This window comes from Sapajus apella, unplaced genomic scaffold (assembly GCF_009761245.1).
Source record: "Sapajus apella isolate SASKATOON/1434 unplaced genomic scaffold, GSC_monkey_1.0 scaffold99, whole genome shotgun sequence".
NCBI lineage: Eukaryota > Metazoa > Chordata > Mammalia > Primates > Cebidae > Sapajus > Sapajus apella.
Window position 1 is genome coordinate 1609585 of NW_022437039.1, and position 12994 is coordinate 1622578.

At 48.0% G+C, this 12994-nt stretch overlaps 1 protein-coding gene across 1 annotated transcript in view; it reads left to right on the forward strand.

Moving 5' to 3' along the window:
* CUNH16orf96 (chromosome unknown C16orf96 homolog) overlaps positions 1-12994 on the forward strand; it is a 49182-nt gene that overhangs the window by 8266 nt on the left and 27922 nt on the right. Inside the window, exons 2-5 of the mRNA XM_032257999.1 lie at positions 7640-7744; positions 10616-10696; positions 10859-10945; positions 11077-12382. Coding sequence (XP_032113890.1) covers positions 7640-7744; positions 10616-10696; positions 10859-10945; positions 11077-12382 — 1579 coding nt within the window. The remainder of the gene's footprint in view (positions 1-7639; positions 7745-10615; positions 10697-10858; positions 10946-11076; positions 12383-12994) is intronic.

Sequence of the window (12994 nt, forward strand, 5' to 3'; positions counted from 1 at the left end):
ACAGGGCAGGTTTAGACAAGCCCTGCTTCAAGTACTATGCCATGGGTCAGCTTCTGAGAAGGGCAGCTGTCTGGGGCCCACTTTCCCTTGAACTCAGCACCATCCACTCTCTGAATGTGGCAACATCACCCTGGGCAGAAAAAAGACCTCGACTGCTTTCCCCACAGCTCTCTTTCTCCTGCCCCTTCTTCCCTAGTGCCAAGACCAGCTCGGTCATGGAGACTCCAACCCAGGCGGCATTGAAGGAATTAAGAAACAGACACAGGCTGGTGCAGTGGCACATGCCTGTAGTTCCAGCTACTCAGGAGGCTGAGGTGGGAGGATCGCTTGAGCCCAGGAGTTCTAGGCTGTAGTGCCCTATGCCGATTGGGTGTCCTCACTAAGTTCAGCATCAATATAGTGACCTCCCAGGAGCAGGGGACCACCAGGTGGCCTAAGGAGGGGTGAACCAGCCCAGGTCTGAAATGGAGCAGGTCAAAACTCCCATGCCGATCAGGAATCACGCCTGTGAATAGCCAGTGCACTCCAGCCTGGGCAACATAGTGAGATCCCATCTCTTAAAAAAAAAAAAAAAAAAAAAAAAAAAAAAGAAGAAAAGAAACAGACACAAAGTGCAAAAGTGGGATCAGAGTGGGATGTCAGGGGTCTGCCAGCATTTCCCAGCTGAAAGCCGAGAGCAGACTCTGACCCACGTATATATTCTTTGTGAACAAGTGCCTATTTTTAATAAGCAGGTGCTCAGTGTTTCTTCATAGAATAAACAGGCAGATAGTGCCTGTTCATTACTAAAATAGAAATAAGCTAGAAAGTACTCTCTGTGAGTCAGCAATCGGGACAAGGTCATGTATCCTGTGTTTTGGGAACTGGTTTAACTAGTGCATAACCAGTACATATTGCTTACTATTCTAGCAATTTTCTGCCTGGAGATGGTTTGGTATTCCTTGCCATCGCCTCTCAGCAAACAACATGTACTCCATAACACACACGTCAAGACCTTCTTCTAGCACCTAAGATGGGAGTCCAGAGCATGTTCCCTACGTGTGAGGCAGCAGGTGGGTCTAGAGTGAGAAACCTTTCACTGTGTATCACAGGGAGGTGGAGGCTGCAGGAGACAGATCGTGCCACTGCGATCTCATGTGAGATACGTGGAACCTCACTCTTGTCGCCCAGGCTGGAGTGCAGTGACAAAGTCTTGGCTCACTGCAACCTCTTGCCTCCCGAGTTCAAGCGATTCTCATGCCTCAGCCTCCCAAGTAGCTGGGATTACAATTCTGGGTTTCTATTTTTTGTACTTTTAGTAGAGACAGGGTTTCACCATGGTGGCCAGGCTGGCCTCAATCTCCTGACCTTAGGTGATCCACCCATTTCGGCCCCCCGAGGTGTTGGGATTACAGGCATGAGCCACTACACCCAGCCTTGTTTCCGCCTTTTGGCTGTTATGAATATGTTGCTATAAACATCATGTGCAAACTTTTGTTTTTGGGGACAAGGTCTTGCTCTGTTGCCCTGGCTGGAGTTCAGCAATGCCATCATAGCTCACTGCAGCCTCAAACTCCTGGTCTCAAGCAATCCTCCCACCGCCACCTCCCAAGTTTCTGGGACTACAGGTGCTTGGCACCATGCCTGGCTAATTTTTAAGGTCTTTTTTTTGTAGTGATATGGTCTTACTGTGTTGCCCACACCGGCCTTGAACTCCTGGCCTAAAACAGTCTTCTGCCTTGGCCTCCCAAAGCAGTAGGATTACAGATATGGGCTACCACGCCTGGCCCACATGTACACGTTTTTATATGGACCTATGTTTTCATTTCTTTTGGGAATATACCTAGGATTAGAATCAGTGACTCATCCGGTATCTCTGTTTAACCTTGTGAGGGACTGCCACACTGACTTCTAAAATGGCTGTATAGTTTATATTCCCACCACCGGTGTTTGAGAATTACAATTTCTCCTTGTGATTAACAGCATTTATTATCTGACTTTTGATTTTAACCATCCTACAGAGTTTGAAGTGATATCTCATTGTAGTTTTGAGTTTCACTTCCCTGATGACAAATGATGTTGGGTATCTTTTCTTTTTATGTGCTTATTGGCCATTTGCACATCATCTTTGGAGAAATGTCTATTCAGATCTTTGCCCATTTTTAATTGGGCTATTTGAATGATCAAGTTGTAAGAGTTCTTTATATAATCTGGATATATTGGGTCAGATATGTGATTTGCAAAATGAGGTTTTCTCCTATTTTGTGAGTTGTATTTTCATTTTCTTGCTGGTGTCTTTTGAAGCATAAAAGGTACTTTTCATTATGACTTTAATCTCTTCTTACAGGTTTATTCAGATTGTCTATTTCTTCTTGAGTCAGTTTTAATAGTTTGTGTCTTTCTAGAAATTTGTCCATTTTACCTAAGTTATCTAATTTGTTGGCATGCAATTATTCATAGCATTTCTTTGTAATCCTTTTTATTTTTGTAGAGGCAAAGAATGTCCCCTCCTTCATTTATGATTCTAATAATTTGAGTCTTATTCTTGGCCAATTGAGCTAAAAGTTTGTCAATTTTGTTGATCTTTTTAATTAACCAGTATTTAGTTTCATTGATTTTTCTCTATTTTTTTATTCTCTATTTCATTAATTTCACCATACTCTGCTATTTTCTTATTTCTTTATTATTATTTTGAGACAGAGTCTCGCTCTGTCACCAGGCTGAAGTACAGTGGCGTGATCTCAGCTCACTGCAACCTCCGCCTCCTGGATTCAAGTGATTTTCCTGCCTCAGCCTCACGAGTAGCTAGGACTACTGGCACTCACCACCATGCCCAGTTAATTTTTGTACTTTTAGTAAAGACAGGGTTTCACCATGTTGGTCAGGATGGTCTCAATATCTTGACCTCATGATCCGCCCACCTCAGCCTCCCAAAGTTTGGGGATTATAGGTGTGAGCCACCAGGCCCAACCTATTTTCTTATTTCTATTAGTTTTAGGTTCAGTATGCTTTTCTTGTTCCAATATCTTAAGGTGGAAGGTTAAGTTATTGATTCAAGATCTTTCTTTGTTAATATAGTCACTTAAAACAATAAATTTCTCTCTAATCACCACTTCAGCTGCATCCCATAAGTTTTGGTGTGTTGTACTTTTAACTCATTTCAAACTGGTTTCTAATTTCTATTGTTATTTCTTCTTTGACCTACTTGTTATTTAGTAGAACGTTTTTAAATTTTCTACATATTTGTGAATTTTCAATAGTTTCTTCTGTTCCTTTTTTTTTTTGAGACAGAGTCTCGTTCTGTCGCCAGGCACCAGGCTGGAGTACAGTGGCAGGATCTCGGCTCACTGCAACCTCCACCTCCCTGGTTCAAGCGATTCTCCTGCCTCAGCCTCCCAGGTAGCTGGGACTACAGGTGCATGCCACCACACCCAGCTAATTTTTTTTGTATTTTTAGTAGAGACGGGGTTTCATCATGTTGGCCAGGATGGTCTCGATCTCTTGACCTCGTGATCCGCCCACCTCGGCCTCCCAAAGTGCTGGGATTACAGGCTTGAGCCACCAGGCCTGGCCTTTTTTTTTTTTTTTTTTTTTTTTTGAGACAGATTCTCGCTCTGTCACCAGGGTGGAGTGCAGGGCGTGACCTCAGCTCACTGCAACCTCTGCCTTCCAGGTTCAAGTGATTCTCCTGCATCAGCCTCCCAAGTAGCTGGGACTACAGGCACACACCACCAAGCTTAGTTAATTTTTGTATTTTTTAGTAGATACAGGATCTCACTATGTTGCCCAGGCTGGTCTGGAACTCCTGAACTCAAATGATACTCCCGCCTCAAGCTCCCAAAGTGCTGGGATTACAGGCATGAGCCACCATACCTGGCCTCTCTGTTGCTTTCTAATGTAATTCCATTGTGGTCAGAATATGTATTTTGCATAATTTCAGTCCTTTTGAAATTTGTTAAGGCTTGTTTTGTGGCCTTACCATATGGTCTACCCTGGAGAGTATTCTTGTGCAATGTGCACTTGAGAAGAATATGTATTCTACCATTGTTATATTCTATAGATATCTATTATGTCTAGTTGGTTTATAGCATTGTTCAAATTTTCTCTTTTCTTGCTGGTCTTTTGTTCTGTTAATTTTATTTATTTTATAGGAATAGGGTCTCCCTTTGTTGCCCAGGCTGGTCTGGAACCCCTGGGCTCAATCCGTCCTTCCACCTCAGCCTCCCAACGTGCTGGGATTACAGGTGTGAGCCAATGCATCCAGTCCCTTGCTGTTCTTTTTTTTTTCTTCTTCTTTTTTTTTTTTTGAGACAGTGTCTCACTCCTTCACCCAGGCTTGAGGGCAGTAGTACAATCACAGCTCACTTCAGCCTCAACCTCATGGGCTCAGGTGATCCTCCCATCTAATCCTCCCAAGGACTACAGGCATGCACCACCACACCTGGCTAATTTTGGTATTTTTTTGTAAAGATGGGAGACTGCTGTGTTGCCCAGGCTGGTTTCGAACTCCTGGGCTCAAGTGATCCACCTGTCTCAGCTTCCCAAAATGCTAGGACTGCAGGTGTGAGCCACTGCACCCAGGATACTGTTCTTTTTATCTTAGGCTTGTTTTTTTGGGATGGAGTCTGCCACCCAGGCTGGAGAGCAGTGGCATGATCTTGGCTCACTGCAACCTCTGCCCCCCAAGTTCAAGTGATCCTCCCACCTCTGCCTCCCAAATAGCTGGGATTACAGGCGAATGCCAGCAGGCCTGGATAATTTTGTGTTTTTAGTAGAGATGGGGTTTCATCATGTTGGCCAGGCTGATCTTGAACTCCTGACCTTGAGATCCACCAACCTTCGCCTCCCAAAGTGCTGGTATTACAGGTGTGAACCACCATGCTGGACCTTATCTTAGTTATTCTATTCATTATTGAAAATAGGATATTGAGGCCAGCACAGTGGCTAACACCTATAATCCCAACACTTTGGGAGGCCAAGGAGGGTGGACCACCTGAGGTCAGGAGTTTGAGACCAGCCTGATCAATATGGTGAAACCCTATCTCTACTAAAAAATACAAATATTAGCTGAGCATGGTGGTGGGGGCCTGTAATCCCAGCTACTTGGAAGGCTGAGGCAGGAGAATCGCTTGAATCTGGGAGGCGGAGGTTGCAGTGAGCTGAGATTGCACTACTGTACTCCAGCCTGGGTGACACAGCAAGACTCTGTCTCTAAAAATAAAAATAAATAAATAAATGAAAATAGGATATTGAAGTCTTAACTCTTCTTGCGAATTATCTATTTCTTCTTTGTAACTGAGTACCCCTGTTGTTCTAAGAGATAGTTTATTTTTAAAATTATTTTCTCTTCCTTTCTCCTTCCCTACCGTTTCCTACTTCCTGCTTAGCACTTTAGAAATGCAAAGAGAGGGCTGGGTGCAATGGTTCACACCTGTAATCCCAGCATTTAGGGAGGCCTAGGTGGGGTGATCACAAAGTCAGGAGTTTGAGACCAGCCTGGCCAATATGGTGAAACCCTGTCTCTACTAAAAATACAAAAATTAGCCAGGCATGGTGGCACACGCCTGTAGTCCTAGCTGCCGGAGAGGCTGAAGCAGAAGAATCACCTGAACTCAGGAGGCAGATGTTAACAGTGAGTAACGCTCCAGCCTGGGCAACAGAGTCAGACTCCATCTCAAAAAAAAAAAAAAAAAAGGAAAAGAAATGCAAAGAGAGGCCAGGTGAGGTGGCTCATGCTTGTAATCTCAGCATTCTGGGAGGCTGAGGTGGGTGGATCGCCTGAGGTCAAGAGTTCAAGACAAGCCTGGCCGATATGGTGTAACTCCGTTATCGGGGCGTGGTGGTACGCTCCTGTAGTCCCAGCTACCTAGGAGTCTGAGGTGAGAGAATCACTTGAACCCGGGAGGTGGAGGTTGCCTGGGCGACAGAGCAAGACTGTGTCTCAAAAAAAAAAAAAAAAAAAAAAAAGCAAAGATAGCCTTTGACCCCTCCTTCACCAGGCACTCCCTACAGGGCAACTTCATGTAACTCCTGGAGAGAAAGGAAACAGATTTAGAGACCAAAGCACGCCCCTTATAGGACTTTCACCTGGGAACTTCCACCCTTCAGGGATTACCTGGGAACTCACACTCACCAGGAGGGCAAGTTGAAAGCGTGCCTACTTGGCCACTTTTACAACTTCTTCCCAGGAAGGTGCCAACTCAGCTGCCCGGTAGATAAGACATCAAGCTCACAGGGGAGCCCCTGCCCTTGCTGGCTCTGTACCTTACCTCCTAAAAGTGCCCACTTTTTGTTCCAGAACTGAAGTGGCACATTTAAAGCCAGGACACTTAGTGCCCCCTCCTCAAGCTAGCTTCGGAATAAATTCACTTTCTTTTTGGTACCAGACCTTGCTCATGGTAACTGGACCCTGCAAAGCAGCAAGCAACCAACGTGCTTTTCAGATGCACTTTCAGTTCTGTCAGTTTTTCCTTCATGTATTTTATAAAGGGCTCTGTTGTTAAATATGTATGTTTATAATTATTATATCTTCCAGATGGATTATTGATCCTCTGAGTGGAAAAAAACAAACTCAGTTTCTTTCACACTGCTCTCATAACACACTATTTTTTTTTTTTTTTTTGAGACAGAGTCTTACATCATCATCTAGTCTGGAGTGCAGTGGTGCCATCTCAGCTCACTGCAACCTCTGCCCCCCACGTTCAAGTGATTTTCCTGTCCCATCCTCCCAAGTAGCTGGGGTTATAGGAACAAAACAGCACGCCCTGCTAAGATTTTTTTGTATTTTTATTAAAAACGAGATTTCACCATCTTGACCAGACTAGTCTTGAACTCCTGGCCTCAAGTGGTATGCTCACCTCAGCCTCTCAAAGTCCTGGAATTATAGGCATGAGTTATCACGCCCGGCTCTCAACACACTTCTGACACCAGATGTGTGAGGGTTTCTCCCTGCCCTAGCAAGCAATCAGTTCTGCAGGCAGGCTGCTTCCCCTTTTGCCCTCTGGGAGCAGTGGCTTATATCCCAACACTTTGGGAGGCCGGGGCAGATCGCTTGAACTCAGGAGTTTGAGACCAGCCTGAGCAACACGGTGAAACCCCTGTCTCTACCATAAAAACAAACAAAACAAAACAAAATTAGCTGGGTGTGGTGATATACACCTTGTGGTTCCAGTTACTCAGGAGGCTGAGGCAGGAGAATCACTTGAGCCTAGGAGGTGGAGGTTACAGCAAGCTAAGATTCAGCCACTGCACTCCAGCTTCGGCCACAGAGTGAGACTCCATCTTAGAAAAAAAAAGGTAAATGCAACCCTGTCTTCCCTGCTCATGATCCTCCAGTGGCTTGTACCCAGGAATGGGCTGTGCTTCCTCTGTGGCTGACATCTATCATGCAAGAAAGGGCGTGAGATGCTTCATAATGAGTTACTTCTGGTTACTGGATATATTCAAATACAGAGTTGCCTCCTTCTCATCCAGGCCACATGGAGCTCAGAACACTGTTGACTTTAGTAGCATCTGCTGTCCCCCTTGTAGGTTCAAGCCTCTGCCTTGGGAGAGCCAAGAGGACCCCTTGGACAGCAGCTATCATCAGGAAGCTTCTGCACTTCACTCACCTTCACCCCCAGCCATACCTGACTTCACATTTTCTCCTCCTCTTTTGCAGTCAATGCAGACCCTGCAGGACCTGCTCACTGATCTTCATGCACTCCAGGTCACCGTCAAAGCCCTCAGGAAGGACGTGGACATGCTGAAGAACATGCTTGACAAGGTTGTCCCTCCCCAGCATCCTCCTTACCAGTTGCGATGCTCAGGCCATTGGGGGTTGGAGCGATAAGGAAAATCGAGGAAGCTTACTCTTAGGCCAAGAATGCAGCTGTGAGGGCATGCTCACATGGCCCCTCCACTTGGCCAGTGCCACTGAGTTCTCTGTGACCCCTCCATGCTTCCGTTTTTTATCTTTTTTTTTTTTGAGATGGAGTCTCACTGTTACCCCGGCTGGAGTGCAGTGGCACGATCTTGGCTCACTGCAACCTCTACCTCCCGGATTGAAGTGATTCTCCTGCCTGAGAATCACTGGATTATAGGCGCACACCACCATGCCCAACTAATTTTTGTATTTTTAGTAGAGATGGGGTTTCACCATGTTGGCCAGGCTGGTCTTGAACTCCTGACCTCAGGTGATCATCCCACCTTGGCCTCCCAAAGTGCTGAGATTACAGGTGTGAGCCACCACACCCGGCTGACTCCTTCATGCTTTCTACCCCACTGTGTTAAGACATTAGTTATAAGTGACAGAAATCAAGTTCATTCTGGATTAGGCAAAATAACAGATTTATTGTCTCCTTTACTAAAAGGTCCAGGGACGGCCAAATCTGGGTACTCATGCAATACTGGTATCTCTCAGTGAGGCTTTCCGCTCACTTGGCTTCATTCTCAGGCATGTGCTCCCTAAGTCTTGGCATTGCCAGCCTTGTATTCCACCAACTTAGCAAAAAGAACACCTCTTCCCCTTCTGGAAAGCTCTGTCCACACAGAAAGTGGAATAATCACAGGACAGGCATGCATATGAGCTTCTGTAGCCAAAAACCATCGACCAAGTATGTTCTCACACCCTACCATGAATGGAAGGATGTAGAGTCCCTGAGACTTGAGGCAGCTTCCCCCATCACAACTGATGAGTCACAGCTGGCCAGCTCTCCACATCCTCAGGTTTAACAACTTCCCCCCAAACGGCGTAATTTTCTCTATTATCTCGGCTTCACAGGTCGGGGCCTGTATGTGATTATCTTAGCAACTGTGGGAGCTTCAGTCATAGGCTGGATGGCTCCCAACTAAGCAGAAAGGGCGCTGTCAAAAGCTGCATTATGAGCTACTCAATAGGGCCCCTTAGAAAAAGCTGTTAGAAAAACAGTGCCTTCTTGGCCTGGTCAGGTAGCTCATGCCTGTAATCCCAGCACTTTGGGAGGCTGAGGCGGGCAGATCACTTGAAGTCAGGAGTTCGAGACCATCCTGGCCAACGTGGTGAAACCCCCTCTTTGTTAAATATACAAAAATTAGGCAGATGTGGTGGTGAGCATCTGTAACTCCAGCTACTTGGGAGGCTGAAGCAGGAGAATCGCTTGAACCAGGGAGTTGGAAGTTGCAGTGAGCCGAGATGGAGCCACTGCACTCCAGCTCAGTGACAGAGTGAGAGTCTGTCTCAAAAAAAGAAAGAAAGAAAAGAAAAACAATGCCAATGCCTTTTTGAGCTGTCTCTAGGAGATTTTTTTTTTTTTTGAGATGGAGTCTTGCTCTGTCGCCCAGGCTGCAGTGGCACGACCTCAACTCATTGCAACCTCCACCTCCCAGGTTCAAGCTATTCTTCTGCCTCAGCCTCCTGAATAGTTGGGATTACAGGTACACACCACCACACCTGGCTAATTTTTATATTATTAGTGGAGACAGGGTGGTCTAATGTTGGTCAGCTTGGTCTTGAACTCCTGACCTGGTGATTTGCCTGCCTCAGCCTCCCAAAGTGCTTTTGCCCATTCAAGGCTCTGGGAAGTCCGGCAGTACATAAACCTGTTGAAATGCTTTATTTATTTATTTATGAGATGAAGTCTTGGAGTGCCCAGGCTGGAGTGCAATAGTGTGATCTCAACTCACTGCAACCTCTGCCTCTCAGGTTCAAGTGATTCTCCTGCCTCAGGAGAATCCCAAATTACCTGGGATTACAGGTACATACCACCAGGCCCAGCTTTTTTTTAATTTAATTTTATTTTTTTGAGACAGAGTGTCGCTTTGTCACCCAGGCTGGAGTACAATGGCACGATGTCTGCTCACTGCAACCTCTGCCTTCTGGGTTCAAGCCAATTCTCCTGCCTCAGCCACCCATGTAGCTGGGATTACAGGCACACACCACCAGGCCCCCCTAATTTTGGTATTTTTGGTAGAGACAGGCTTTCGCCATGTTGGCCAGGCTGGTCTCGAACTATTGACCTCAGGTGATCTGCCCACCTTGGCCTCCCAAAGTGCTGGGATTACAGGCATGAGTCACTGCACCCAGCCCTCTTGGAGATTCTTAATGTGCTTTTGCCCATTCAAGGCTCTAGGAAGTTCTGCAGTACAGAAACCTATTGAAACCCTCTCCTCCCCTCCCTTCCCCTTCTCTTCTATTCTTTCTTTTCTTTTCTCAAAGTCTTGATCTGTTGCCCAGGCTGGAGTGCAATCATGTGATCTCGGCTCACTGCAACCTCTGCCTCCCGGGTTCAAGTGATTCTCCTGCCTCAGGAGAATTCCAAGTAGCTGGGATAACAGGCACATGCCACCTGGCCCAGCTAATTTTTGTATTTTTAGAGAGATCGTGTTTCACCATGTTGACCAGCTGCTCTCGAACTCCTGACCTCAAGTGATCCACCCCGCCTTAGCCTCGCAAAGTGCTGGGATTACAGGCATGAGCCACTGTGCCCAGCCTGACATGCTTTTTAGCCCAGCATTTCCCAAACTCGTTTGCCCATGGAAGCCTTTCCCACTGCCTGGGAAACACTGGCTTTGGAACCCGTTCTTCCTCCTCAAGCACTTAGTCTCTTAGAGCTGCAGGAAGAGGCAGGGGTGGGACAGAACCTGGAGCCCCAATCCATAGACTTGCTTCCCTTTACAGATACACCCAGAAAGAATGGATATGTTCGCTGAAGACTTCAGAATCCAGAACCGGAAGATGGTTGCACTGCAGCAGGAAGTGGTAAGGGCCATGATCCCTGCCTTCCCCTATCTCCAGTGTCCTGGGTGCTGACGGTAGGGAGGGGCAAGGAGGAGAACATAGCCTGGAAAGGTTTCTTTGTGGGTGTGGGGAGCACTGCCCCCTCCAGGATCACACCCCTCATTTTCCACCCCCACCCCGCAGGCTTCTCTCCAGAATAAGGTTCAAACCATCCCCAAAACCGAGGACATGGTGCTCTGGAGTGGCCTCCATGATGCCATGTTCACCTCGGTGAGTGAGGAAGGAAGGGGAGGTTAGCAGAGGGTTGGGGACACCCTTGGGAAACTGGGGAGCAGGTGGGTGGCTGAGAGTGGGAGGTGGGGCTGACAGCCAGCTGAGCCCCTCTGCCCCCTCTTCTGCAGGAAGTTGGTTCATCACACCTGGACTTCCTCCCACTGTGGCAGTCTGTGGAGCAGCTCCCAGAGGCTGCCCTGGCCCAGACCACCGAGTACCTTGAAGCTACTCGGGCCATCCACGTCTCCGAGCCCATCCAAAACCCCCAGCTGCTGCAGACCGTCTGGCATTACGAGGTCCCAGAGCTCCTCCCAGAGGAGCCATCTGCCCAAGCAGCTTCACTCAGCAGTGCCCAGGAGTCAGCACAGCCTCTGGCCCTTACCCCTGAGTCTTCACCTGGGCGCGCAATTGAATTTGCATCTGGGCCTGAACCCGCACCAGGGCTGGAGCCGGAGCCTGTGCCCAGATTGGAGACTGTGCCGGGGCCCAGTGTGACACCTGGATTCTTGCCAGCACCTTGGCCTGTGCCTGCCCCAGGAGCCTACCCCTCACCTCCAGGAGACTGGCCTGCACTCCCAAGACGCTGGCCTCTTCCCCAAGGCTTGCCCGGGCTGGGCTCTTGGCCTTTCTGGGACTTAGGCGTCCTGCAGCCACCTCAGCCCCAGCCCTCCGGGGCCCCACCACCGACCACTGAGTTTGGCTTCATGTGGCCGCAACCACTGCAGCCATATCAGTCTCACGAGGGAGAAGCCCTCCAGGTCGCAGCTGTCCAAGAAAAGGGGGAAGAAAATGATGTCCCCAGCATGAGGGACTCTCGGGAGAGGGCTCACAAGGATGGGCCCCCTAAGGATAGAGCTCGAAAGGTTGGGATCCCCAAAGATGGAGGTGGCAAAGATGTGGCTCCCAAGGATAGAGGTGGCAAGGATGGGGCCCCCAAGGAAGCACAGCCTAAGACTCCCCAGTCTGCCCTTCACCGGCTGAAAACCACTGCTGCCATCGCCGCCGCTGCCGCTGCAGCCTATGCAGCCGCGGCATCCTCTGCTGCCCAGACAGCCAAAGTTGCTGCCAAGGTTGTCAAAGACGCCCCAGCCACCAAAATGGCCACCTTTGCAACAGACATGGCTTCAGCTGGGCCCCTAGGGGTCTTTGCACATGTCCTGGGTGCAGGGCCTGCCCGGGGAGCCACAGAATCCCAAGTCGTGGACGATGATTCTGAAATCCTCTCTCCCTCCTACTCTGCTGCCAGCATTGGTCCCGATACAGCCCTGTTCCACAGCATGCTGGCTGCCAAGCAGGCCACGAGCCCTGAAGACAAGAAGAGGGCTGTCAGGTATTCCATGAGCCACATAGCCCAGATGCCCGTCAGACACGACTCCCTGAAAGAAGAATTTGCCCAGCTGTACTTTAACCTGAACCAGCACTTGACTCGTCTAGGTAGGCCTGGTCTGGCTTTGGGAAGGGCACAAGGGAGTGGCGCCCTCCCTTGCAGCCTTTGAGAAGCACCTCCTGTCCTTCATTTGGCTCCACCAAAATCTGCATTCCACTATTAGCCATTTCTTTGGCTTAAGCATTTTGCTCTTAAAAGTCTATTCCGTTGAATGTACAGCGAGGTCTTATCTTAGGTCAGAGAGGCTGTTACGATTTAAAGATGTCACTTGAGAAAAATGGCATGTCAAAATTACTCTCACAAACTCCTTTGTGATAGTCCATAAGACAGTATTGTATTGGCTAAGCGTGGTGACTCATGCCTGTAATCTTAGCATTTTGGGAGGCCAAGGCAGGAAGATTGCTTGAGCCTAGGAGTTCAAGATCAAACGGGGTAATATACCAAGACCCCATCTCTAAAAAAAAAAAATTAAATTGGCCATGTGCGGTGGCTCATGCCTGTAATTCCAGTACTTTACGAGGATGAGGCAGGCAGATTACATGAGGTCAGGAATTCGCAACCTGGCCAACATGTTGAAACCACATCTCTACTAAAAAAATAAAAGAATTAGCCAGTGTGGTAGTGGATGCCTGTAATCCCAGCTACTCAGGAGACTGAGA